This window comes from Bos taurus, chromosome X, assembly GCF_002263795.3.
Source record: "Bos taurus isolate L1 Dominette 01449 registration number 42190680 breed Hereford chromosome X, ARS-UCD2.0, whole genome shotgun sequence".
NCBI classification, from domain to species: domain Eukaryota; kingdom Metazoa; phylum Chordata; class Mammalia; order Artiodactyla; family Bovidae; genus Bos; species Bos taurus.
In genome coordinates, this window is record NC_037357.1 from 71,678,880 (window position 1) to 71,702,414 (window position 23,535).

Genomic DNA, 23,535 nt, shown 5'->3' on the forward strand with positions numbered 1-23,535 from the left:
TCCATAGACACAAAGTCTGCCTAGTTGATCATGTGGATTTAATCTGCAACTTGTACCACTGGTGGGAAGGTTTTAGGTCCTCTTCCTTAGCCACACTGTCCCTGGGTTCCAATTGTGGTTTTAACTCCAATTCTTCATGTGAGTCATCCACAAGGTTTTGCTCCTGAGGCTGCCCTGGAGGACCTGGGTCTGACCGAGTGAGGACCAGATGTTTTGGTGGTACAGCTGCTTGGATCACTGAGGCCCTGGCAGCATCAGTTACTCAGGGGAGCTGGAGGCTAGGGCAGCAGGAAATATGGTGATCTTGGGGTTTTTTCCTAGCCTCTGGCAGCACTGTCCCAGTGGAGATTGAGCGTAGAGTTCAGGCAGTTGCTTGGATCATGGTGACCCTGCCAATGTGTCCCTTGAATGTGTGAATTTGAATCTCATCCTTTTCTTTCACCATTACTGACATTAAGAGCAATAAACCAACATCATTATACTCTAGTTTTCCAAAAATACTGGAAAGTATCATATACCAGTTACCTAGCTCTTGCTCAGTGTCATCTTTCAGTGTAATTGATTAGAGATTTGAAAGCTTAAACCCTAGAACCAAAGGGGTATGTAACATTGTATAGGAGGTAGTGACCAAAATCATCCCCAAGAAAAAGAAATGCAAGAAGGCAAACCGTTGTCTGCTGCTGCTGCTGCTGCTGCTAAGTCGCTTCAGTTGTGAGGAGGCCTTAAAGCTGAGAAAGAAGGGAAGCAAAAGCAAAGGAGAAGAGGAAAGATATACCCATTTGAATGTAGAGTTCCAAAGAATAGCAAGGAGAGATAAGAAAGAAGCTTGGGGCTGGAGCACTGGGATGACCCAGAGAGATGGTATGGGGAGGGAGGTGGGACGGGGGTTCAGAATTGGGAACACGTGTACACCCGTGGTGGATTCATGTTGATGTATAGCAAAACCAACATAATATTGTAAAGTAATTAGCCTCTAATTAAAACAAATAAATTTTAATTAAAAAAAAGAAAGCCTTCTTAAGTGAACAATGCAAAGAAATAAAGGAAAACAGTAGAATGGGAAAGATCAGATCTTCAAGAAAATTAGAGATACCAAGGGAATATGTCATGCAAAGATGTGAACAGTAAAGGACAGAAATGGTATGGACATAGCAGAAGCAGAGGAGATTAAGAAGAGGTGACAAGAATACACAGAAGTACTGTACCAAAAAAAAAAAAAAAAGTCTAAATGATCCGGATAACCATGGTGATGTGGTCAACAACCAAGAGCCAGACATCCCAGAGAGTGAAGTCAAGTGGGCCTTAGGAAGCATCACTAAGAACAAAGCTAGTAAAGATGATGGAATTCCAGCTGAGCTATTTCAAATTCTAAAAGTTGATGCTGTTAAAGTACTGCACTCAATATGCCAGTAATGTGGAAAACTGAGCAGTGATCACAGGACCCAAAAAAGTCAATTTTCACCTCAATCCCAAAGAAGGGCAATGCCAAAAATGTTCAAACTACTGCACAATTGCACTTATTTCATATGCTAGCAAAGTTATACTCAGAGTTCTTCAGGCTAGGCTTCAATAATTATGTGAATTGAGAACTTCAAATGTACAAGCTAGATTTATAAAAGACAGAGGAACAAGAGATCAAATTGCCAACATCTGTTGGATTGCAAAAAAAAAAAAAAAAAGTGAGAGAATTCTAGAAAAGCATCTACTTCTGCTTCACTGATTATGCAAAAATCTTTGACTGTGTGTATCACAACAACCTGGAAAATTCTTAAGAAATAGGAATATCAGACCACCTTACCTGCCTCCTGTGAAACCTGTATGCAGGTCAAGAAGCAACAGTTAGAACCAGACATGGAACAACAGACTGGTTCAAAACTGGGTAAGGAATATGTCAAGCCTGTACACTGTTATCCTATTTATTTAACTTATATGCAGAGTATATCATGCAAAATATCAGGTTTCATGAGTGACAAGTTGAAATCAAGATTGCCAGGAACAATATCAACAACCTCAGATATTCAGATGATACCACACTAATTGCAGAAAGGGAAGAGGGGCTAAAGAACCTCTTGATGAAGGTGAAAGAGTAAAGTGAAAAAGCTGGCTTGAAACTCAACATTCAGAAAATTAAGATCGTGGCATCTGGTCCCATCACTTCATGGCAATCAAAGGGGGAAATAATGGAAAGAGTGACAGACTTTACTTTCTTCGGCTCCAAAATCACTGCAGGTGGTGACTTCAGCCATGAAATTAAAAGACACTTGCTCCTTGGAAGAAAATCTATGACAAACCTAGACAGCATATTAAAAAGCAGATGCATTATTTTGCTAACAAAGTTTTGTCTAGTCAAAGCTATGTTTTTTCCAGTAGTCATGATGGATGTCAGAGTTGGACCATAAAGTAGGCCAAGCATGGAGGAACTGATGCTTGCAAACTGCGGCACTGGAAAAGACTCTTGAGAGTCCCTTGAACAGCAAGGAAATCAAACCAGTCAATCCTAAAGGAAATCAACCCTGAATATTCACTGGAAGGACTGATGCTGAAACTCCAATACTTTGGCCACCTATGGTGTTACTGAAGGAGCATATATGTGTGGGGTCTGGCTTCTTACTGCTCAAAAGCCAATAAACAAGGCAGGTTGTGAAAAAGAAAGTTTGTTTTATTTCAGATGCTGGCAACTGGGGGGTGGGGGGTGGGGAGGGTGGCAGACATATGTCCAAAGGCTGACTCCCCCTACCTGACAAGCAGGGGGGTGAGAGCTTTTTTAGAGTGGAGAGGGGGGCTACATGCAGAAACTGCACAGTCATGTCTATCCACCTGGGGTTTTAGTATCTGTAAGACAGCTCACAGGATATGACTCAGAATATTGTCTACAGACCTTAAAGAACAAAAGGTCCTTGACTATGCTTAATGACTACATTATTATTATTTAGTCTCCTTTGGCTGTCTTCCTTTGTTTCAGCATTTCACACTTCTTTGATTAAACTTATTCTTTTCCATAGACAAAAGCCAGGTAGAGGACGTGCTGTGGGGGATGGGGGGTATAGACAAGGACCATATGATCCTGCTCCATTTAAGTGGGAAGAGCCAACTGGTTGGAAATGACCCTGATGTTGGGAAAGATTGAAGGAAGGAGAAGGTGATGACAAGGTGAGATGGTTGAATGGCATCACCGACTTGATGGACATGAGTTTGAACAAACTTCAGGAGATGGTGAAGGACAGGGAAGCCTGGCATGCTGCAGTCCATGGGGTGGCAAAGAATCAGACACAACTTAGTGACTGAACAACAAACCTCATAACAACTTCAGAAAACAGATGCATAAAATGACTTACATGTTTACAAAGTCTTGAGAAGTCCCAGTTGTCTCCAGTTTAGAGACTGTGGTATAATTCACTCTTAAGTCTGAAGCCCTGAGAATGAGTGGAGACAGTGTTGTCATACTTATGCAGAGGGCAGGAGAAGATGAGATGAGATATTCCAGCTTGAAGAGTGAAATGGGAAAAGAGGGGTCAATTTTCTCCATTCCCTGCCTTTGGTCCTTTTAAAGCTGTGAATGGATAGGACGATGCCTACCCACATTAGGAGGGGCAGTCCACTTTACTGAGTCTACCAATTCACAGGTTAATCTCATCCAGAAACAGCCTCAAAAACAAACCCAGTATTGTTTAATCTGGTCACCTATTTCTGGTCAAGTTGACACATTAAATTAACTATCACAATATTCATAGGAGATACTGTCTATAGTTTTCTTGTGATGTATTGTTTTGCTTTTGATGTCAGGGTAATACCTCATAAAATGATTTATAAAGTATTGTTTCCTCTACTATTTTTTGAGGAATTTGTGAAGAATTGCCATTAATAATTTAAATGTTTGTTAGAATTCAAGAGTAAAGTTAGCTGGGTCTGGGCTTTATTTTTTGGAAGTTTTTTGATTATTTTTTGTTTCTGTGAGTTTGGCAATAATGCCTCATCTTTCATTCTTGATTTTAGTAGTGTGATTCCTCTTTCATTTTTTTCTTGGTCAGCCTATCTAATTTTCTCAGTTTTGTTGGTTTTTCACGTTATCAAGTTTTTCTTTCATTGGTTTTTCTCTACCATTTTCCCATTTTCCATTTCATTAATTTTTCTTTAATTTTTATCATTTCTTTCCTTTTGTGTGTTTCGCATTTCATTTGCTTTTCTTTTTCCAGTGTATTGTGGTATAAGGTTAGATTACTGATTTTGGAGTTTTCTTCTTTTTTAATATAGGCATTTACAACTTTAAATTTCCCTCTAAGCACTGCTTTAGATACATTTCATAAGGTTTTGCTTCATTGAGTTAATCTAAAATATTTTTAATGCAATTGAAGAAGCAACAGGACCATGGCTATGCACTTAGCATGGTAAAACCGCCACTAGGACACATTCTAAAGTTTTTACAATGCTTTTCAAACTTAAGTTAAATAGTTTTGGACAGTCTCAATGACAGGTGATACATTATCTATAGTATAGTTCTGTGTATTCTGGTCACCACTTCTTAATCTCTTTTCCTTCTGCTAGGTGTTTGCCAATTCTGTCCTTAATTGTTCTTATCCTTGTGTGAAATTTTCCCTTGGTATCTCCAATTTTTTGAAGAGATCTCTATACAAAAAAAAAAAAAAAAAAAAAGCTCTTAATGTCCTGGATAATCATGATGGTGTGGTCGCTCTCCTAGAGCCAGACATCCTGGAGTGTAAAGTCAAGTGGGCCTTAGGAAGCACTACTATGAACAAAGCTAGTGGAGGTAATTGAATTCCAGCTGAGCTATTTTAAATCCTAAATGATGATGCTGTTAGAGGGCTGCACTCAATATGTCAGCAAGTCAGGAAACTCGGCAGCAGCCACAGGACTGAACAAGGTCAGTTTCATTCTAAACCCAAAGAAAGGCAATGCCAAAGAATGTTCAAACTGCCAAACAGTTGTGCTCATTTCACATGCTAGCAAGGTTATGCTCAGAATCCTTCAAGCTAGACTTCAATAGCTTGTGAAATGAGAACTTCCAGATGTAAAGGCTGGACTTAGAAAAGGGAGAGGCTTCCCAGGAGGTGTTAATGGTAATGAATTCACCTGTCAATTCAGGAGACATGACACACAGTTTTCATCCCTGGGTCAAGAATATCCCCTAGAGAAAGACATGGCAACCCACTCCAGTACTGCTACCTGGAGGATCTCATGGACAGAGGGAGCCTGATGGGCATAGAGTTGCAAAGAGTCAGGCATGACTGAAGCAACTTAGCATGCACAGAGACAACTTATTAAAAAGCAGAAACATTACTTTGCCAACAAAGACCCATATAGTCAAATCTATGTATTTTCCAGTAGTCATGTATGGATGTGAGAGTTGGACCATAAAGAAGGCTGAGTGCCAAAGAACTGATGCTTTCAAATTGTGGTGCTGGAGAAGATTCTTGAGAGTCCCTTGGACTCCAAGGAGATCAAACCAATCAATACTAGAGGAAATCAACCCTGAATATTCATTGGAAGGACTGATTGTGAGGCTAAAACTCTAATACTTTGGCCCTCTGATGCGTAGAGCCAACTCATTGGAAAAGACCCTGATGCTGGGAACGATTGAAGGCAAAAGGAGAAGAGAGTGACAGAGGATGAGAAAATTAGATGGCAACACCAACTCAATGGACATGAGTTTGAGCAAACTCCTGGAAATAGTGAAGGACAGGGCAGCCTGGCATGCTGCATACAGTTCATGGAGTTGCAAAGAGCTAGACATGACTTAGCGACTGAACAATAACATTATCTTTTGAGGGTGAAACCAGTTTTGGAGATATTTCAAAAGTAATTCAGAACCAAGTCTAGTGAACTGTGTGTGTGTATGTGTGTTTGTGTGTGTTAGTCGCTCAGTCATGTCTGACTCTGCAATACCATGGACTGTAGCCTGCCAGGCTTCTCTGTCCATGGGATTCTCTGGGTAAAAATACTGGAGGGGATTGACATTCCCTTCTTCAGAGGATCTTCCTGACCCAGGGATCAAACCCTGGTCTCCTGCATCATAGGCAGATTCTTTACCATTTGAGCTACAAGGAAGTCTACAATGGGAAGAAGAAAGTGAACAATGAGGGTAACACTATTTTCATTTGAAAATTATGTCATAGAGAGGACACTGTGAAAGCAGAGTAATACAATTCTAAAGTCAATCAATGATTTAAAGTATATTTCTGTACTTCACAGATACCCTCAGATGTCTACAAAATGAATTTGAATAAAGTTTTGAGAAATTTTGTACAAAGACTACTACTGAAGTCGATGAAAAGAATCAATATTTTATCTTCTTGTTCATCTAGTTAGCAATCATTTACTGAGTTTATAACTGCATGCAAGAAAATTTAAAGTTTCTACTGAAGGTGTTGATGTTCTTTGAAGTCATACTGTTCATGGGGTTCTCATACTGTTCATGGGCTTGCTCCTTGGAAGAAAAGCTATCATCAACCTAAACAGTATATTAAAAAGCAGAGACATTACTTTGCCAACAAAGGTCTGTCTAATCAAAGCTATGGTTTTTCCAGTAGATATGTATGGATGTGAGAGTTAGATATAAAGGAAGCTGAGAGCTGAAGAATTGATGCTTTTGAACTGAGTTGTTGGAGAAAACTTTTGAGAGTTCCTTGGACTGCAAGGAGATTCAACCAGTCCATCCTAAAGGAAATCATTCTTGAATATTCATTGGAAGGACTGATGCTGAAGCTGCAATTCCAATACTTTGGCCACATGATGCGAATAACTGACTCATCGGAAAAGACCCTGATGCTGGGAAAGATTGAAGGCAGGAGAAGGGGACGACAGAGGATGAGTTGGTTGGATGGCATCACTGACTCAATGGACATGAGTTTGAGCCAGCTCCGGGAGTTGGTGATGGACAGAGAAGCCTGGCATGCTGCAGTCCATGGGATCACAAAGAATCGGACATGACTGAGCAACTGAACTGAACTGAAGTCATGCTATAAACATCTTGTTTTATCATTAGGTACTGATTTCCTCAAAGACTTGTTTCCTTAAAAGATCAGAATATCTGACATTTCACGTATATTACCTCTTGAAACATGGACAAGGACTGTCCCTAAAATCTGGTTCATAATAAAAGAGAAATGTAGCTCACATTTAAATTTCTTTTTAAAAGAAATCCAATTTATTTAAACACAACAATCATCAGATAAATATTGTTTGGGAGAAATACAATCTCAGTGATTTCATCAAATAAATGAATAGATAAAATAGAATATAAAGTTTCCTTTTGGTTTTTTCTTCCTTGGTAATATAGGAGTGTGCTGTTTAATTTCCACATTAAACTATTTTAATTGGAGGATAATTACTTTACAGTGTTGTTTGTTATTGACTTCTAATTTCGTTCGATTGTGGTCAGAGAACATAATTTGTGTTACAGGCCTTCCTTGACTTATGGTGGAGTTCAGATCAGATCAGATCAGATCAGACACTCAGTCATGTCCGACTCTTTTCGACCCCATGAATTGCAGCACGCCAGGCCTCCCTGTCCATCACCAACTCCCGGAGTTCACCCAGACTCATGTCCATCGAGTCAGTGATGCCATCCAGCCATCTCATCCTCTGTCGTCCCCTTCTCCTCCTGCCCCCAATCCCTCCCAGCTTCAGAGTCTTTTCCAATGAGTCAACTCTTTGCATGAGGTGGCCAAAGTACTGGAGTTTCAGCTTTAGCATCATTCCTTCCAAAGAAATCCCAGGGCTGATCTCCTTCGGAATGGACTGATTGGATCTCCTTGCAGTCCAAGGGACTCTCAAGAGTCTGCTCCAACACCACAGTTCAAAAGCATCAATTCTTCGGCACTCAGCCTTGGTCACAATTATTTAACACAAAGCTTATTTACAATTAAGTGTTGAATATCTCATATGTTTTCTTGAATACTGTACTGGAATTGAAAAACAGATGATTGTGTGGGTACAAAACCTTATGTATCAGCTGTTTACCCTGGTGATTGCATGCCTGACTCGGAGCTGCAGCTCACTGCTGCTGCCCATCATCACGACAGAGTATTGTATTAGATAAAGCTTGCCCAGGAGAAGATCAAAATTCAGAATGCAAAGTATAATTTCTTCTTTCACACCACTGAAAATTTGAAAAAATCATAAGTACCAACCTAAGTTGAGGACTGCTTGCATTTCTATCTTTTACAAATTATTGTTGTTCAGTCGCTCAGTCATGTCTGATTCTTTGTGACCCCATGGACTGCAGCACACCAGGCTCCCTTGTCCTTCACTATCTCCCAGAGTTTGCTTAAACTCAATGTCCATTAAGGTCTTTTTAATGGCCTAGAATATACTTCTTTCTGATGTATTGAAACTTCTATCATACAATGTCCCTCTTTATCGCTAGTAACATTTTTTATTTTTAATTTTATTTCTTCTGATATTAGTATAGACTTCAACTTTCTTGTGACTGCTGTTTGCATGATATATATTTTCTGATCCATTTCATTTTAATCTGTTTGTATCTTTGAATCAAAAGTGTTTTACCTATAGACTGCATATAGTTGGATAATGTTTTTTTTTTTTTTTTTAAATCCAGTATGACAAACTGGATTGTTTAATCCTTCATATTTAATGGCTTTATTGATATATTTGGATTTACATATCATTTTTGTTTTTCCCCAGCTTTATTGGCATATAACATTGTGTAAGTTTAAGATGTATAATGTGATAACTTGATACAAATATGTATTGTGAAGTGATTATCATATAAGATTAGTTAACACATCCTTTACATAATTACAATTTTTGTTGTTATGGTAAGAACGTTTCAGATTTATTTTCTTAGTAACTTTCAAGCATACAATACTGTATTGTTAACTATAATCACCATGTTGTACATTAGTGTTGAGGGTTTAGTTAAAGTACTCTACAACATCGCTTCTTTGGTATCCATTTTGTGTAGCCAAGTGGCATCCAGGGTTCCTGAACTGACACTAGGTCTCAGTCTTCCTGGGAGCACCTGCCCTAGAAACAACTTGCAGAGTCACAAGCAACCACAAGTTCCTGGCATGACTGCCCAAAAGGCACTTGTGATAAACAGTCCCCACCACCTCACAGGGCCTTCCTCTTGTGCAGTCCTTAGATAAAACCTTTGTAAAACAGACCAAGCACCTTCTTTATTTGGTTTGAATTGATTAGTCTGGCTTTAGCCTGGAAATCTCAAAGCACTGCACCCTCGGACTCTGATAAAGGCATGGATCTTAGGTCATGCTACACACGGTCCCTTGAGGCATGTTGTGTACCTCCTCCAGGGCCTGTAAGGAATAAACTTCACTAGTTTTGTTTTTGTTTTTATTTGATGGTCTTGCATTGCAAAGCTTGTGGGATCTTAGTTTACAATCAGGAATTTAACCTGTGCCCCCTGCAGTGGAAGGGCAGAGTCTTAAACAATAGACTGCAAGTTCAGTTCAGTTCAGTTCAGTCGCTCAGTCGTGTCCGACTCTTTGCGGCCGCATGAATCACAGCAGGCCAGGCCTCCCTGTCCATCACGAACTCCCGGAGTTCACTCAGACTCACGTCCATCGAGTCGGTGATGACATCCAGCCATCTCATCCTCTGTCGTTCCCTTCTCCTTCTGCCCTCAATCCCTCCCAGCATCAGAGTCTTTTCCAATGAGTCAGCTCTTCGCATGAGGTGGCCAGCGTACTGGAGTTTCAGCTTTAGCATAATTCCTCCCGAAGAACACCCAGGACTGATCTCCTTTAGAATGGACTGGTTGGATCTCCTTGCAGTCCATGGGAACTCTCAAGAATCTTCTCCAACACCACAGTTCAGAAGCGCTCAGCTTTCTTCACAGTCCACCAGGGAAGCCCTCAAAACTTTTCTATTTTAATCCTCTTGTGGTCTTTTCTTGAGCTGAGGCTCACCACCTGACACTGAGGCTCTACTTAAAAATAACTTAACACAACAATTAGATTCCCAGAACTTCTTTGTCTTATAACTAGAAGTTTGTACCCTTAGATCAACATCTCCCTGTATTCCTACTCCCTTGCTCCTGGCAGCCATCATTCCACTCTTATTTTTATATTTAGCCTTTTTAGGTTCACATATAAATGTGAATCAAAAAATATACGAGATTATACAGTATTTGACCTTCTTTGTCTGACTTCTTTCACTTAGCAAAAGGCCCTGAAATTTTATTCATATTGTTGCAAATGGTAGAATTTCCTTTTTTTATGGATGAATAATGTTTTTTTATGGATGAATAATGTTATATATATGTATATATCAGATTTTTTTTTTCATTTTTTGTCTGCACTGTGTGGCATCAGAGAAGGCAATGGCACCCCACTCCACACTCTTGCCTGGAAAATCCCATGGATGGAGGAGCCTGGTGGGCTGTAGTCCATGGGGTTGCGAAGAGTCGCACACGACTGAGTGACTTCCCTTTCACTTTTCACTTTCCTGCATTGAAGAAAGAAATGGCAACCCACTCCAGTGTTCTTGCCTGGAGAATCCCAGGGACAGTGGAGCCTGGTGGGCTGCCATCAATGGGGTCACACAGAGTCGGACACTACTGAAGCGACTTAGCAGCAGACTTAGCAGCAGCAGCAGCAGTGTGCCATATAGGATCCTAGTTTTCCAACCAGGGATGGAACCTGAACCCCCTGCACTGGAAGCTTGGGACACCTTCCTACTGGACAGCCAGGTAAGTCCCTATACCAGATATTCTCTATCCTTTGTTGATTGACACTTAGGATGTTTCCCTGTCTTGGCTATTGAGGATAATGTTATGAACATGAAAGTGCAGATATCTGCACAAGTGATTTCATTTCCTTTAGATATATACACAGATGTGGGATTTCTGGATCATATGTTAGTTCTTTTTTTAATTTCCTGAGGAAACTTATACTGTTTTCCCTGCTGACTGCATTGATTTACATTCCTACCAACAGTTGTATCATTTTACTTTTTGTTCATTTTTGTCCCTCTACTCCTTATTTGTTTCTTTCTTTTGCATTAAAGTGAATATTTTATGATACAGCATTCAAATTTATTTAATAATATTTTCACTACATTTTGGGGAATTATTTCCATAGTGGTTCTGAAGCTTACTATGTACATTATAAATCATCAGAATCATCTTAAGGTTTATACTAACTTAATTTTGTGGAGATATAGAAATGTTATTCCTATATGACTCTACTCCATTCCCCCTTTGTTAAACATATTACATTTATAAATTTTTCAATCCACACAATATATTATTATAACCATTACCTTATGTAATTTAATCTTTTAAAGAAGTGAAGAGAAAAAGAACTAGTATATATTTATAGCTTTTGTTATATTAATGTGATTATTTGTTATTTCTTGCACTCTGCATTTGTTCCTACAGATCTGACTTACTATGGTATTACATTCTTAACCCAATGCAGCTTTGTTCCTCACCTTCTGTTTGCTGTTATCTGCAAATATATTACACTTCTATATGTGATATGTTAAACATTTTATTTTATACAATCATAAAATAATTCAACAATATAGGAGAAATATATTTTTACTGTCTTTTGTAATTCATCCAGTTATCTTTGCCATTGAGTTTTGTTTTCTGTATGGATTTGAAATTTTTTTTATCTGGATTCAGTTGCTTTCAGACAAAATAACTTCCCTTGTGTTGAGGTCCTTTAATGGACTGAACCTGGTGGTCCGGAGTCGATGATAAGAAAGTAAAGGATAGAGAAAGAGGCTGATATTCCTTGGTTTATGCAGAAAACCAATAAAGTCCCTGACATGGGGCTTGCTCTGTTCACGAAGGCCTCAGGCGCCCTCTCGAGGCAGGTGAAGGTGCAGAGTGCCTTCTCAAGAGGGTCTTAGAAGCCTGGGCAGGAAAGTGAACCCAGAGGGCCTCTGCGCTCCAGAGAATTAGCCTGAAAATGAGAGAGAGAGAAAGAGAGAGTGAAAGAAAGCAAGACACGGGGACCAAAGCTCTGATGGAGCAGAGGTGTTTTAATCAACATGATATGGGCATATATACTGTCTTACAAGGTAGTTATTTTCAGATAAAGATTAAAATTCCAGACTTACAAAACATAGGCAATTCATATTAAAGAGAGAGAGAGTTGTAAGCAATCACTTTTACCATATGGTTCACAAGAAGGAAGAGGGTACTTATCACCATATTGAAAAACTAACAAAGGAAATGCCTGGATCCCTCAGCCCCAAGAGAGGCTTTGCCTCTCCTTCAGGAATTAATAAGGAACAAAGGATTCCTGAAAGATCCAAAACAGCACACAGGAAGCCTCCTGTTAAATGCTTCCTGACACCTTGATAGCTTTTGTAATATGGGTCTGCTAGCAACAAATTGTCTCACTTTCTATCTGGTAATTTCTTTATTTCACCTTCATTTTAAAAGATAGTTCTCATGGATATAGTATTCACCTTTAATTTTTTTTTCCTCTTTGAGCACATTAAATATGTTGTCCACTGCCTTCTGTCCTCCATTGTTTCTGATGAGAAATCAGCTTTTAATCATCCTTTGTATGACATAAATAATTTTTCTTTTGCTGCTTTCCAGGCTTCCTCTTTGTCTTTATCTTTCAGAATTTTTACTATAATGTGACTATTTGTGGATCTCTTTGCATTTTTCCTAATTGCAGTTCACCAAGCTTCCTGCATGTTTTGAGTACTGTTTTTAAATAAACAGTCATCATTTTTTCTAATTTTTTTTATTCTCTCTTTTCTCACTCTTCTTTCCTTCTAATATTCCAAAGCCACATATGTTAGTACTCCTTCTTTAAAAAAATATTTATTTATTTATATTTGGCTGCACTGGGTCTTTAGTGCTGCATGAGGGCATTCTCTGGTTGTGGTGAGTGGGGGCTATCCTCTAGTTGTGGTGTGCAATTGTGGTGGCTTCTCTTGTTGCCCAGCTCTGGGTCTAGGCACACAGGCTCAGTACTTGTGGCCCGCAAGGCTTAGTTACTCCAAGGCATGTAGAATTTTCCCAGACCAGGAATGAAATCCATGTCCCCTGCATTGGCCTGGAATTCTCCAGGTCAGAATACTGGAGTGGGTAGCCTTTCCCTTCTCCAGGGGATCTTCCCAACCCAGGGATCGAAACGGGGTCTCCAGCATTGCAGGCATATTCTTTACCAGCTGAGCCACAAGGGAAGTCCAGCAATGAACTTGGGAGTGCATATAACTTTTTGAAACAATGGTTTCATTTTCTTCAGGTAAATACCCAGAAGCAGAATTTCTGGATCATATGCTAGCTCTGTGTTTAGCTTTTAAAAGGAAACTCTATATCATTTTCCAAAGTGTTTTCACCAATTTACATTCTCCACAGCAGTGCACAGGGGTTCCCTTTTCTCCACATCCTAGCTAACACTTGTCATTTCTTTTCTTTGGCATAATGTGTATTCAGATTCTTGCCCTCCCCCTTTTTCCCCCTGCATCCTGTGGCTTGGGGGATCTTAGTTCCCTGACCAGGGATTGAAACCACTGAGTCTTAACCACTGGATCTCTAGGGAATTCCCTCTCTGCCATTTTTAAGTCAAATTGTTTGGTTTTTTGTTAATGAATTGTGTGAGTTCTTCATATACTTGGATATTAACCTATTATGAGATATATAACTTGCAAATATTTTCTCTCATTTAGTAGGTTGCCTTTTTAATTTGTTGCTTCCTTTGCTGTGAAGAACCTTTTTAATTTGATGTAGTCCTACTGGTTTATTTTTATTTTGCTGTTTTTTTATTCTGCCAGTTCAAATGTAGTCTTGTTCCCTCTAGTGAGTTTTACATTTTAGTTATTGTTCTGTTGAAACCCCAAATCTCCATTTTTTATAAATGGAGCTTATAAATATAAGTTATCTTTATACTCTTTATTTGATGTGACATTGATGCCATACTTTCCTTCTTTAATCATGGCTTCCTTTAGTTTTTTGAGCATATTTATAATGGTTACTCTGAAGGCTTTGACTATTAAATCTAATATAATCTGATTATTTTCACAGGAAGTTTTTGTTGCCCCCCCCCCTTTTTATTCTGGTATATGGTTCATACTTCCCTATTTTTTGGCATGTCTTTTTTTTTTTTTTTAATGGAAACTGGACTTTTAGACATATTGCAGCAACTCTGGGTACTGTTTTTTCCCTCCACCTCCATGTCTTTGTTATGTGCTTGTTTACTTCACTATGTGAAGACCTTGATGTTGACCCTCAGAGGGTGTAGCTTTGAGTATGCATACAATCACCCTGGGATGACACTAATTTTGGCAGGGTTCTCTTTGTCTTTCTCTGACCACTTCCAGCTCTTAAATTTCATTATTTTCCTGCTGTTTGCTCCACTGTTTTCAACAATACCCTTGGGTATTATTGCTTCACAGTCTGATCCAGTCAAATTTGGGCTCCTTTGAAGAGGGATTTCCCTAAGCTGGTGTTTGAGATTTGCTCTGACTTCTGGAGAGAGTTTTTTTTTTTTTTTTTTTGTCTCACACACAGCTTCTGGGATCTCAGTTCCCCAACTAGGGATCTAACCTGGGACTTCTGCAGTGAAAGTGCAGAATTCTAGCCACTGGACCACCAGGGAATTCCCAAGAGGGCTTTTTTCAGTTGTCTTTTTCCTATGTTTATTTTCTGCAAGCTAACCAGCCTATGGTTTAGCCCATAATTCCAAAGAATATACCAATTTTCTTAAAATCCTCTTTTACCACTATCTTCACTGTTTTTTAGAGTGCTTTTAGGTTTGAATTTCTTTATTCTGTTGCAAATGAAATCAGTTCTTCTGGGTGAAGATTAAGAGCTCTCTATTCTTAGCTCAGTTTTTTCCCTAGGACAAAATATCTGAGCTACAGCTTTGGTACTGAGGGCCAGGACAATAGCACACTTCTCTCTGACATCTCTGCTTTTGGAGATGAGTGCTCTGTGTAGGAAGGGAGCAACAGGCCTAGGTCTCTTTGCCTTGCCTATTTAGCATATATCTCCTGTGCCTCAATCTGGTGCAAGGGTGATTGAGACCCCAATATTCCCAATACTACCCATCGTGTCCAAGATCTACATCCCATGACTGGGGGTTGGGTAAAAGAAGGGGGCTACCACCTCTTGGTTATTCAGAAGTTAGCCTCAGCAATAGGTAGCTGGCAGAAGTATGAGAAACACTTATGTCCTTTCCCACACAAGAATATAGCCCTTCAACTGAGAAGCAAGGGGAGAGGGAGCCCTGTGTTCTTGGCTGTTCTACTCTGCAGTGATAAGCTTCAGTAGGTAGAGGAAGGAAGTGGGTCTTGGTTCAAATACCATAAACTTTCACTGTTATTAAAGTTTCAGTAGATTTCTTCAACATGTGTTTTTTTTTTAATTGTTTTATGCCATTAGGACCATTTTCAGAAATTTTAAATGATTATTTACACTTTATAATTTTTACTAGTTTAACTGAGGAGCTGGTCTACAAAGCTCTTCATGCTATCATGCCAAAAGTGAAACTTATCCATCCACATGTAATGTTTTTATTGATGTAGTTAGATTTATGTCTGCCATTTTAATATTTTTTCTATACATCTCATGTCTTTTTTGTCCTACTCTTACTTTCTTCCTTTTTTTTGCACTAAGCAAATACTTCTTAGTGGATTTTATTTTTTGAACTTTAAAAAATTTTTATTTTTTTTCACTATTTTTAAAGTTATTTTCTTAGTGGTTCATGTAGGGCTGACTGTGTACCTCTTAATAGAATACAGTTTGCTTTTATACCAAATTCATTCTTTTGAGATCTACAAATGATACTCTTCTATAGTTCTTTTCCCTCTTTTTTTCTCTATTTTTGTTATATTACACCTATGCATGTGTTAAAATAAATTATTAATAACATATTATAATGCATGTGATATGTTTTTAATGTAAAAGCATGTTATTTTAATTATCAAAATATATAATTTTGTTATTTTAAGAAATGGAGACAAGAAAAGAAAGCAACTATTTATTTACAAAGTTTGTTATATTAATTTTTTTTTAAACATTTTTGGCAGTGCTGAGTTGCTTGCAGGATCTTAGTTCCCTGGCCAGGGATTGAACCTGGACCACAGCAGTAAAAGCATGGTGTCCTAACCACTGGAAAGCCAGGAAAGTCTCTTAATCTCCTTATTTACTACTTCTGTCCCTCCATCTCAGAATTTCCTATCTTTTTTTTTTGTTTTTTATTTTTGGCCATCCTGGGGAGAACTATTAAATTTTCAACTTTGATCTTCCCTTAAAATGTGATTTTTATAGAGTCAGAATAAAATAAGTATTTTGTGGGTTTAGTTATGCATTATCCAAAAAAATATGTCTATGCCTTATCCTCCAGTACCTGTGAATATGACCTTGTTTGAAAACAGAGTCTTTACAGATGTAGCTAAGTTAAAGTGCTCAAGATTATTCTGGGTTTGGGATGGGATCAAACCCCAATGACTGGTATTCTTGTAAGAGAACAAAGAGAAGGAGGTTTAACCCAGGGACACACAAGGAAGAAGGCCATGTGAAGCCAGAGGCATAAATTTGAGTTCAAGCATGCTAAGTCACTTCAGTGGTGTCCAGCTATTTGTGACCCTATGGATGATAGCCTGCCAGGCTCTTCTGTCCATGGGATTCTCCAGGCAATAATACTGGAGTGAGTTGCCATACCCTCCTCCAGGGAATCTTCCTGACCCAGGGATCGAACCCACATCTTTCTTAAGTCTCTGGCATTGGCAGGTAGGTTCTTTAACACTATCACCACCTGGGAAGCCTGATATATGAGTTAGGCAACCATAATTTCCAGGAATGCCAGGAGCCATCAAAGCTGAAAAAAGGGTTCTTCACCAGAAATTTTGAGGAATTCTGGCCTGGTGACAGTTTAATTTCAGATTTCTGGCCTCCAAAACTCTCATAAAACAAATTTCTGTTATTTTAAGCTGCCAAGTTTGTAGTATTGGGTTAAATACCACAAAAGGTTTGTTTGGTAGTTTCCTTAATATGGCTCTCATAGTGCTTAAGTTGTCTTTAACTTCATTTGGAACAATTTTGTTAGATTGTATTTTGACGGCTGTCATATCAGCATGAATTTTAAAAAAAAATCAAAATAGGTGAATTTTTGTGTAGCCATTTTAATATTGAAGATGGAACAGAAAAAAACAACATTTTCAGCATATTATGCTTTATTATTCCAAGAAAGGTAAAAAATGCAACTGAAACACACAAAAAGGATTTGTGCAATGTATAGAGAAGGTGCTGTGACTAATTAAATGTGTCAAAAGTGGTATACAAAGTTTCGTGCTAGAGATTTCTGGTTGGAAAACACTCCATAGTCAGGTAGACCAGTTGAAGTTTATAATGATCAAATTGAGACATTAATTGAGAGCAATCAATGTTAGACAACGCAGGAGATAACTGACATACCCAAAATATCCAAATCAAGTGTCAAAAATCATTTGCACCAGCTTGGTTATGTTAATCGCTTTGATGCTTGGGTTGCAGTAAGTTAAGTTGGGAGAGGGGAGATGGGGGGCATTCTTGACCATTTTATCATATGATTCTCTACTGAAACATAGCAAAAACATTCTGTTTTTAAAACAAACTGTGACCAGTGATGAAAAGTGGATACTGTACAACAATATGGAATGGAAGAGATGGTGAGGAAAGTGAAATGAACTACCATCAACCACACCAAAGGTTGATCTTCATCCAAAGAAGGTGATGTTATGCATATGGTGGGACTGAAAGGGAGCCATCTATTATAAACCCCTTCCAGAAAACCAAATGATTAATTCCAATAAGTACTGCTCCCAATTAGACCAACTGAAAGCAGCACTTAATGATAAGCATCTGGAATTAGCAGAAAATGCATAATCTTCCATCAGGATAATGCAAGACTGCACGTTTCATTGATGACTAGGCAAAAACTGTTACAGTTTGGCTGGGAAGTTCTGATTCATCCACTGTATTTACCAGACACTGCACCTTCAGATATCCATTTAATTTCAGTCTTGACAAAATTCTCTTAATGGAAGAAATTTCAATTCCCTGCTGCTGCTGCTGCTGCTGCTGCTGCTGCTAAGTCACTTCAGTCGCGTCCGACTCTGTGCGACCCCATAGACGGCAGCCCACCAGGCTCCCCTGTCCCTGGGATTCTCCAGGCAAGAACACTCCCTGGAAGACTGTAAAAAGGCACCTGGAACAGTTATTTGCTCAAAAAATAAAAAGTTTTGTGAAGATGGGATTATGAAGTTACCTGAAACATGGCAGAAGGTAGTGGAACAAAATGGCGACACACTATTCAATAAATTTCTTGGTAAAAATGAAAGCTGTGTCTTTAATTTTTACTTAAAAATCAAAGGAACTTTTTGGTCAACCCAATAATTTGTTATGGCAGCCCTTGTAACTAACACACCTATCAGGTAAACATTCCTGACTCTTTCTACATAAATCCATATTTGCTTTAATTTATAAAAATTTCCTTCTCTTCCCAGTTAAGCCTTTAGCTACAGGGTTAAGACTTTAGCCACAGGTGATTTTTTAATAATTTTATTTATTTATTCATTTTTGTCTGTGCTGGGTATTCTTGCAAAACACAGGCTCTAGGGCATGTGGGCTTCAGTATTTGTGGCTCCCAGGCTCTAGAGCACAGGCTCAACAGTTGTGGCACATGGTTTAGTTGCTCTGAGGTGTGTGGAATCTTCTTGGATCAAGGATCGAACCCATCTCCTTCACTGACAGGTGGAATCTTTACCACTGAGCCACCAGGAAAGCTCCACAGGTGATTTTAATTGCAACAAAATAATTCAAAGCATTAGCCTTATTCTAAAAAACAGATGCAGGGATTCCCAGGTGGCTCAGTGGTAAAGAATCTGCCTGCCAATAGGAGACAGCAGGGGACAGCAGGCCTGATCCCTGGGTTGGGAAGATCCCTTGGAGTAGGAAATCAAAACCAGCTCTAGTATTCTTGCCTGGAAAATTCCATGGACAGAAGAGCCTGGCAGGCCACAGTCCCTTAGGTCGCAACGAGCTGGACACGACTGAGCACATTATATTATATACTATGTCTTCTATTTCTATTTTTTTTTTTTTTTGAGTTCTCATTACACCTTATTAGGTAATTCCTCATTATTCCAATCTTCTGTTATTGTTAATAATTCTGTACCTTAAACTTTTTCTATTCAAATTATTGTGTGCTTTTTCTCTCCTGTGTGTACCTAGATTGATACTGAGGATCATGGAAATAACAATGCCCTATAAAATTTGAAATATGACACAAATATATTCACATTACTTTTACAGCAGTTCCTTTGAAGTGGGATGGCAAATATTATTACATTTTATACACAAAGAATATGTGAGTTGTACAAAGTCATGCATTATTTTTATCATTTGTAAAATGCAGATAACAATAGAAACTACCTCCTAGTGTCATTATAAAGATTAAATGAGATAAATTATGTAAAGTGCTTTGTATATGGTAATGGCTTAATGTCAACTGTTATATATATTATACTTGATCTGTAAAATGTATTCAGTCTGGTGTTTAGCTGAGCTACTTGCAATTACTTATATAGGGCTTATATATATTTTCAATATCTAATTTTTTTTAGTTAATGGCATTTGTCTTATCAAGTACTATAGCATAATGACCTAAGACAGACCTATCATATCACATATCTTGTGTGGTTCTCTCTGAGGGGAAAATAATGGCTAGAGTGAGAGCTAACTGTATGCTAAGTTTATGTAAGTATGATGTAATTCTAGGCCCACTGTGGTCACTAGCTGAGCTCTGTGGGAGGAAATCAAATTCCTAAGAATCCAGCCCTAACCTTAAAAGGTGAACCTTCAAATCGGAATATTTCATTTTAAACAGTACATGCAGCTTAAATAGCATTTTTGGTTTCATCAGGTTCAGCTTCCATTAAGAACTTTTTGGTCAGGGCTTGATTTCTTTGGAAGGAATGATGCTAAAGCTGAAACTCCAGTACTTTGGCCACCTCATGCGAAGAGTTGACTCACTGGAAAAGACTCTGATGCTGGGAGGGATTGGGGGCAGGAGGAGAAGGGGATGATAGAGGATGAGATGGCTTGATGGCATCACTGACTCGATGGACGTGAGTCTAGGTGAACTCCGGGAGTTGGTGATGGACAGGGAGGCCTGGTGTGCTGCAATTCATGGGGTTGCAAACAGTCGGACATGACTGAGTGACTGATCTGATCTGCTCTGATCTGAGGTGGGAACATGACATTACATAAGAGAAAACTAGAGCCTTGATGAAAGTGAAAGAGGAGGGTGAAAAGGCTGGCTTAAAACTCAACATTCAGAAAACCAAGATCATGGCATCTGTTCCCATCACTTCATGGCAAATAGATGGGGAAACAATGGAAACAGTGACAGACTTTATTTTTTGGGGTTCCAAAATCACTGCAGATGGTGACGGCAGCCATGAAATTAAAAGATGCCTGTTCCTTGGAAGAAAAGCTATGACCAACCTAGACAGCGTATTAAAAAGCAGAGACATTACTTTGCCAACAAAGGTCCGTCTAGTCAAAGCTATGGATTTTCCAGTAGTCATGTATGGATGTGAGAGTTGGACTATATAGAAAGCTGAGCACTGAAGAATTGATGCTTTTGAACTGTGGTGTTAGAGGAGACTCTTGAGAGTCTCCTGGACTGCAAGGAGATCCAACCAGTCTATCATAAAGGAGATCAGTCCTGAATATTCATTGGAAGGACTGATGCTGAGCTGCAACTCCAATACTTTGGCCACCTGATGCAAAGAACTGACTCATTGGAAAAGACCCTGATGCTGGGAAAGATTAAAGGCAGGAGGAGAAGGGGACGACAGAGGATGAGATGACTGGATAGCATCACCAACTCAATGGACATGAATTTGAGTAAACTCCAAGAGTTGGTGATGGACAGGGACACCAGGCATGCTGCAGTCCATGGGGTCCTGAAGAGTTAGAAACGACTGAGCAACTGAACTGAACTGAAAGAGAAAATAGGGAAGAAGACTGTTCATTATATGTGTCAATTACTCTACAAATCCTTTCATCACTTAAAGAGTTCAGTAACCAAATACTGAAAATCAGTATTATACTAAGAGTTAGGCGTTTTATATTAAATAACAAACGTTGCCCCAAACCTGTAAAATACCTTGCATACAGATATGAAATAATGCATAAAAATCCATGGTTAACATAAAAATATTTTGGCAGTATTTGAAAACACAACTGAAAATTACTCTATAGGAAAGGGACAGATATGACATGTGTTAAACATTCACTTCATGGCAAATAGATGGGGAAACAGTGAAAACAGTGGCTGATTTCATTTTTCTGGGCTCCAAAATCACTGCAGATGGTGATTACAGCCATGAAATTAAAAGACGCTTACTCTTTGGAAGGAAAGTTATGATCAACCTAGACAGCATATTAAAAAGCAGAGACATTATATTGCCAACAAAGGTCCATCTAGTCAAGGCTATGGTTTTTCCACCGGTCGTGTATGGATGTGAGAGTTAGACTATAAAGAAAGCTGAGCGCCGAAGAATTGATGCTTTTGAACTGTGGTGTTGGAGAAGACTCTTGAGAGTCCCGTGGACTGCAAGGAGATCCAACCAGTCCATCGTAAAGGAGATCAGTCCTGGGTGTTCATTGGAAGGACTGATGCTGAGCTGAGACTCCAATACTTTGGCTACCTGATGTGAAGAGCTGACTCACTGGAAGAGACCCTGACGCTGGCAAAGACTGAGGGCAGGAGAAGGGGACGACAGAGGATGAGATGGTTGGATGGCATCACTGACTCAATGGACATGGGTTTGGGTGGACTCCGGGAGTTGGTGATGGACAGGGAGGCCTGGCGTGCTGCAGTTCATGGGGTCACAAAGAGTCGGACAGGACTGAGCGGCTGAACTGAACTGAACCATTCAGAAGTGGAAAAGTAAAATGCTTCATGTCTGACAGCTAATTCTTCCTGAAATATTTATCAGAACCAGGGGACATATGATACCTGCTCTTTCTCTGTAACAATATGAGCCCTGCCCTCTGGACTGCTAACTACACAGCATTTTCATCCCGTACAAAAATCATTTTAAAGAAAAACAAGTGACCACGAAGTAGGGGATCCTTTTCTTTCTCAGTCACAAGATCCTTTAGCGGCTAACCTCCTTTCGGTGGAAGAGAGGCAAAAAAATAAAGCCACTTTGGTGCCGTGAGGAAATCTAAGAAAGATGCTGAGTCAAGTTGGCTCCTCATAAGTCCCTCATCACCAGCCAGAGGGAAAAGTCCTTAACAGGAAAGGACCTGACTGCTCTCACAGGAAGGGCAACGGATTCAGCCGCTCGCGGAAGGGAACGTCACCACCGAGTTCTGCGGCGGCTGCCAGAGCGTCGGCCATCAGTTAGCACCTCCCCTTCCTTTTGGGAGTAGTAGCTAGGCAACCGTGGCCGTCTAGGAGAGAGGAGGACTGGCGGCTGCGTTAGTGCCCCTGGCGGGGAACAACGAGCGCTGCAGTTACCTCTTACAGTTTTTACCCTCCCCTCTCTCCACCCCCTTTGCCCCCGCCCACCCCTCCGACACTTCAGCTCCTCCCTCCTCTTCTCTCTCTTACTCTCCTTCCTCCTCCGCCTCCTCAGCTCTTGGGCTAGAATATCTATGGGTCGAAACGTGATGCGATGAATCCGAGAAAGACCGAAACTGGGACGCGGAGTGCGGCGGAAGCGGCGGGACTCCTGGGCATGGGGGCTTCACCACAATAGAGACAGCGCCCCCACTCTCCCCCGCCAGCCCCTCTGGAGCGAAGCCCCCAAACCCCCCCAGGAAAAGGATGGCGGCGGCACCTACCCAGATCGAAGCCGGTGGGTGGCTGTGTCCGCGGGTTAAGAGGATGGGGGCTTAGCGCGGCGGCTGTCAGTTTCTTTTGAAAAAGCTTCTATTTCTCTTTGCCTCCCTCTCAACCTCTTCCCACCCCCCCCTCTCCTTTTCCTCAGAGCTGTATTACCTGATCGCTAGATTCTTGCAATCCGGACCCTGCAACAAATCCGCTCAGGTGAGAAGGGGAAGGAGATCTGGGAGTCTTGGGGAATGGTTCCAATGGGGAAATCGAGGCAGCAGAGTGTGCGGTTTCGTTGTGGTTGAGGTAAAGGCCGGCCTTGAGTAGCTCTACAGTCAGCGGCTGGGTTCGAATTGGGGAGGGAGGAATGGGTGATGGCCCGAGCTGCTCGTCATAATCCGTGTTTCCCTTTTGCTCAGGTGCTAGTGCAGGAACTCGAGGAGCATCAGGTACGTAGCCCCTTCGGGAAGAGGTGGGTAGGGTTTGGGTGAGACTGGAGGAAGGGGAGGGCAAGTAAGGGGCGGAGGGCAAGGGCTGGGAGGGAGCCTCGGATCTGGGCACTCATAGCTGTTTGCTACAGGGGTGAACCGGCTCCTTCCCTCAAAGGGGGCGGATATCTCTGGGGTCCTAACTCACCCCATTTTATGCTTGTGGGAGGTGGTTTTTCAGGATTTCCTCCTCCTCGGCCTCCTTCCCCCCCACAGTCGTCTAGCTCTGAGACAACAGCTATCAG

The 23,535-nt window shown here is 40.2% G+C and overlaps 1 protein-coding gene across 4 annotated transcripts in view; it reads left to right on the forward strand.

Moving 5' to 3' along the window:
• Positions 1-22,603: 22,603 nt before the first annotated feature.
• Positions 22,604-23,535, forward strand: part of BRWD3 (bromodomain and WD repeat domain containing 3) — a 156,853-nt gene continuing 155,921 nt past the window's right edge. For all 4 annotated transcript variants that reach the window (XR_009493521.1, XM_002699937.7, XM_010821790.4 and 1 more), the window contains exons 1-3: positions 22,604-22,827; positions 22,960-23,018; positions 23,222-23,251. Coding sequence is in view for 3 of the 4 variants with exons in the window: in XM_002699937.7 (XP_002699983.1) it covers positions 22,797-22,827; positions 22,960-23,018; positions 23,222-23,251 (120 nt within the window). In the remaining variant the exon portion in view is untranslated. The remainder of the gene's footprint in view (positions 22,828-22,959; positions 23,019-23,221; positions 23,252-23,535) is intronic.